Source organism: Ailuropoda melanoleuca, unplaced genomic scaffold (assembly GCF_002007445.2).
Source record: "Ailuropoda melanoleuca isolate Jingjing unplaced genomic scaffold, ASM200744v2 unplaced-scaffold861, whole genome shotgun sequence".
Lineage (NCBI taxonomy): Eukaryota > Metazoa > Chordata > Mammalia > Carnivora > Ursidae > Ailuropoda > Ailuropoda melanoleuca.
The window spans coordinates 1-3,599 of record NW_023254003.1 but is presented as its reverse complement, the minus strand read 5'-3'; the positions used below and the strand labels follow the sequence as shown (position 1 = coordinate 3,599).

Here is a 3,599-nt window from a genome sequence, read left to right as displayed (position 1 = left end):
GTGCCCACCAGGAGACACACTGGGGGGAAGCTGTACACGTGCTCTTGGTGTGAGAAAAGCTTCCCCGAAAACCCTGTCCTCATCCACCATCGGGGGGCACACAGAGAAGACACACTCACACCCCAAGAAGAGACACATGCTTCAAGGGTGTAGGAAAGCCAAAAGATCAATTCCCTAGTGTGAGTCTCTCCTGAAAGCTTCCATCGGCTTGTGGAGGCCTCTGCCAGCCAGTCCATGGCTCAGCAGGAGACTTACAAGTGGATCTCAAGAACCACAGCAGGAAGAGGAATCAGCATAAGGGTGCCGAGCTCTCTTTCTAGGTCAGCCTGTGACCCACAGTCCTGTGTCACCGGGGCTTCCATCTGCTTTGAACACAGGATCCAAAGTCCCGCCAGGAAACTAGGGCAATCTTGTTCTGAACAGAGAATGGGTGGCTAGTGGTCTGGGAACTGTTTCTGGGGCAGGTCAGAGAAAAAATTTTCCCTCCTCGTGGGAAGCATATCTGGAAGTGAATGACCTCTAGGCACCTGCTCTCAGGTATGTCTTACCTCAGAGTAGGTCACCCAGAAGAGAGCAAGGCAGGACGGACAGCTTAAGCCACAGCGTACCACTACTCTAAGTTACTTAATCTCAGACCAAGTGTGACATCTGGGTTCCTCTTTCTAAGATTCTCCTCTGTATCACCCCCACCCAGGTTCCTGGTTTCTTGTGTGTTACATTTCACAGTTTCTACAGATTTATAAGTATTACTATTTCTTTTTTTTAATGTTTTATTTATTTGACAGAGAGACAGCCAGCCAGCGAGAGGGAACACAAGCAGGGGGAGTGGGAGAGAAAGAAGCAGGCTCCCAGCAGAGCAGGGAGCCCGACACGGGGCTTGATCCCAGGACTCTAGGATCACGCCCTGAGCCGAAGGCAGACGCTTAACGACTGAGCCAACCAGGCGCCCCAGTATTACTATTTCTTTTTTTCTTTTTTTTTTTTCTTTTTTTTTAAAGATTTTATTTATTCGACAGAGATAGAGACAGCCAGCGAGAGAGGGAACACAAGCAGGGGGAGTGGGAGAGGAAGAAGCAGGCTCACAGCAGAGGAGCCTGATGTGGGGCTCGATCCCACAACGCTGGGATCACGCCCTGAGCCGAAGGCAGACGCTTAACTGCTGTGCCACCCAGGCGCCCCCCAGTATTACTATTTCTAACGGAAATAAAGGTGCTTCTCACTCCACTCTCTTGGCCCTTGGTGCTAATATTCTCCATTAAAGCTTTATCCTCATGCAGGGGCCCACAGGTTCCCAAAAGAATCCAAGGGTACAGCCTGTGTTAGTGGAGAGCATACAGAGGAGCAGAAGAATTGCTTGGAGAGGTTTGCACTTCCACTGAGAGGGAACATCACAGGTATAAGGTGCAAACAGGGGTNCAAAAAGAGACAGTATAGGGGTGCCTGGGTGGCTCAGTTGGTAAAGCGTCTGCCTTCGGCTCAGGTTATGATCCCGGGGTCCTGGGATTGAGCCCCCATGTCGATCTCAATACTCAGTGGGGAACCTGTGTTCCCTCTCCCACGCTTGTGCACAGACTTGCTTTCTCTATCATAAATAAATAAGATCTTTAAAAAAAAAAGAAAGAAAGAGACAGTATACAAAACAGTAGGTGGAATTCAGGGTTTGTTCTCCCAACCACAGGGTATGGATGGAGCTTGAATATACTACAATTGGAAAATGAAATTAGCCTACGACTTAGCAAGATGGCTGAATCCCATGAAGAGTTCCATTTAGGTATTTCTCTTATGATACTTTACCTGTAACTCCTCGTTCTTACTTTCTCCACAGTCCCGTGTCTTTTTGTTCCTTCAGGTCTTGAGATCAAGAACAAAGCTAAAAAAGAGAATCAGAAATGGGATGATTCAGGGCAAGCAGAAGTGACGAAGGCTCTATGGAGAGACTCTAGTGAAATTTTTTGGCACCCTGAGCCCAAGAGAGGCCAGAAGGGTGAGCCTGAGCCAAGAGAGCAACGTAGATGTTCTCCAGGGGAGCGTGAGGGGAGACCTCCGTCCGAGGACAGGAGGACTCAGCAGACACTCCGTGCCAGGGAGGTGGCTTGTGCACATGTCCTGAGTCAGGGAGACTGCTCTCAGGGCTCTCCCTGTCACCATCAGCCAGTCCCTAAATTGGAAAAAACGTCTAAGTGCTAGCAGTGTGGGAAAAGCTTTAGCCGAGGTTCTTACCTCATTCGGCATCAGACAATCCACACAGGAGAGAAGCCTCACAAGTGCAGCGAATGTGGGAATGGCTTCAGTGAGCATTCCAACCTCACTGCCCACATAAGGATGCACACGGGGGAGAGACTCTACCACTGTGGGCAATGTGGGAAAAGCTTCAACCAGAGCTCCAGCCTCATTGTCCACCAGAGGACCCACACCCGGGAGAAGCCTTATCAGTGCACTGTCTTTGGGAAGAGATTCAACAGCAGCTCCCAGTTCAGCGCTTACCGGCGAGTCCACACCCGGCAGAGGCCCCACCCCTGTGCGCACTGTGGGAAAAGCTTCAACAACAGCTCCCGCATCTGTGCCCACCAGGAGACACACTGGGGGGAAGCTGTACACGTGCTCTTGGTGTGAGAAAAGCTTCCCCGAAAACCCTGTCCTCATCCACCATCGGGGGGCACACAGAGAAGACACACTCACACCCCAAGAAGAGACACATGCTTCAAGGGTGTAGGAAAGCCAAAAGATCAATTCCCTAGTGTGAGTCTCTCCTGAAAGCTTCCATCGGCTTGTGGAGGCCTCTGCCAGCCAGTCCATGGCTCAGCAGGAGACTTACAAGTGGATCTCAAGAACCACAGCAGGAAGAGGAATCAGCATAAGGGTGCCGAGCTCTCTTTCTAGGTCAGCCTGTGACCCACAGTCCTGTGTCACCGGGGCTTCCATCTGCTTTGAACACAGGATCCAAAGTCCCGCCAGGAAACTAGGGCAATCTTGTTCTGAACAGAGAATGGGTGGCTAGTGGTCTGGGAACTGTTTCTGGGGCAGGTCAGAGAAAAAATTTTCCCTCCTCGTGGGAAGCATATCTGGAAGTGAATGACCTCTAGGCACCTGCTCTCAGGTATGTCTTACCCCAGAGTAGGTCACCCAGAAGAGAGCAAGGCAGGACGGACAGCTTAAGCCACAGCGTACCACTACTCTAAGTTACTTAATCTCAGACCAAGTGTGACATCTGGGTTCCTCTTTCTAAGATTCTCCTCTGTATCACCCCCACCCAGGTTCCTGGTTTCTTGTGTGTTACATTTCACAGTTTCTACAGATTTATAAGTATTACTATTTCTTTTTTTTAATGTTTTATTTATTTGACAGAGAGACAGCCAGCCAGCGAGAGGGAACACAAGCAGGGGGAGTGGGAGAGAAAGAAGCAGGCTCCCAGCAGAGCAGGGAGCCCGACACGGGGCTTGATCCCAGGACTCTAGGATCACGCCCTGAGCCGAAGGCAGACGCTTAACGACTGAGCCAACCAGGCGCCCCAGTATTACTATTTCTAATGAAAATAAAGGTGCTTCTCACTCCACTCTCTTGGCCCTTGGTGCTAATATTCTCCATTAAAGCTTTATCCT

General features: G+C 50.3%; 1 protein-coding gene across 1 annotated transcript; it reads left to right on the top strand.

Annotated features, from left to right (window-relative positions):
• The first annotated feature begins 1,516 nt into the window (after nucleotides 1-1,516).
• Nucleotides 1,517-2,713, top strand: LOC109488692 (zinc finger and SCAN domain-containing protein 32-like). Its single transcript, XM_034653417.1, is given in 3 exon segments — nucleotides 1,517-1,771; nucleotides 1,850-2,591; nucleotides 2,593-2,713. Coding segments are annotated over 3 exon segments (894 nt in total). The 5' UTR covers nucleotides 1,517-1,740.
• The last annotated feature ends 886 nt before the right edge of the window (nucleotides 2,714-3,599 follow it).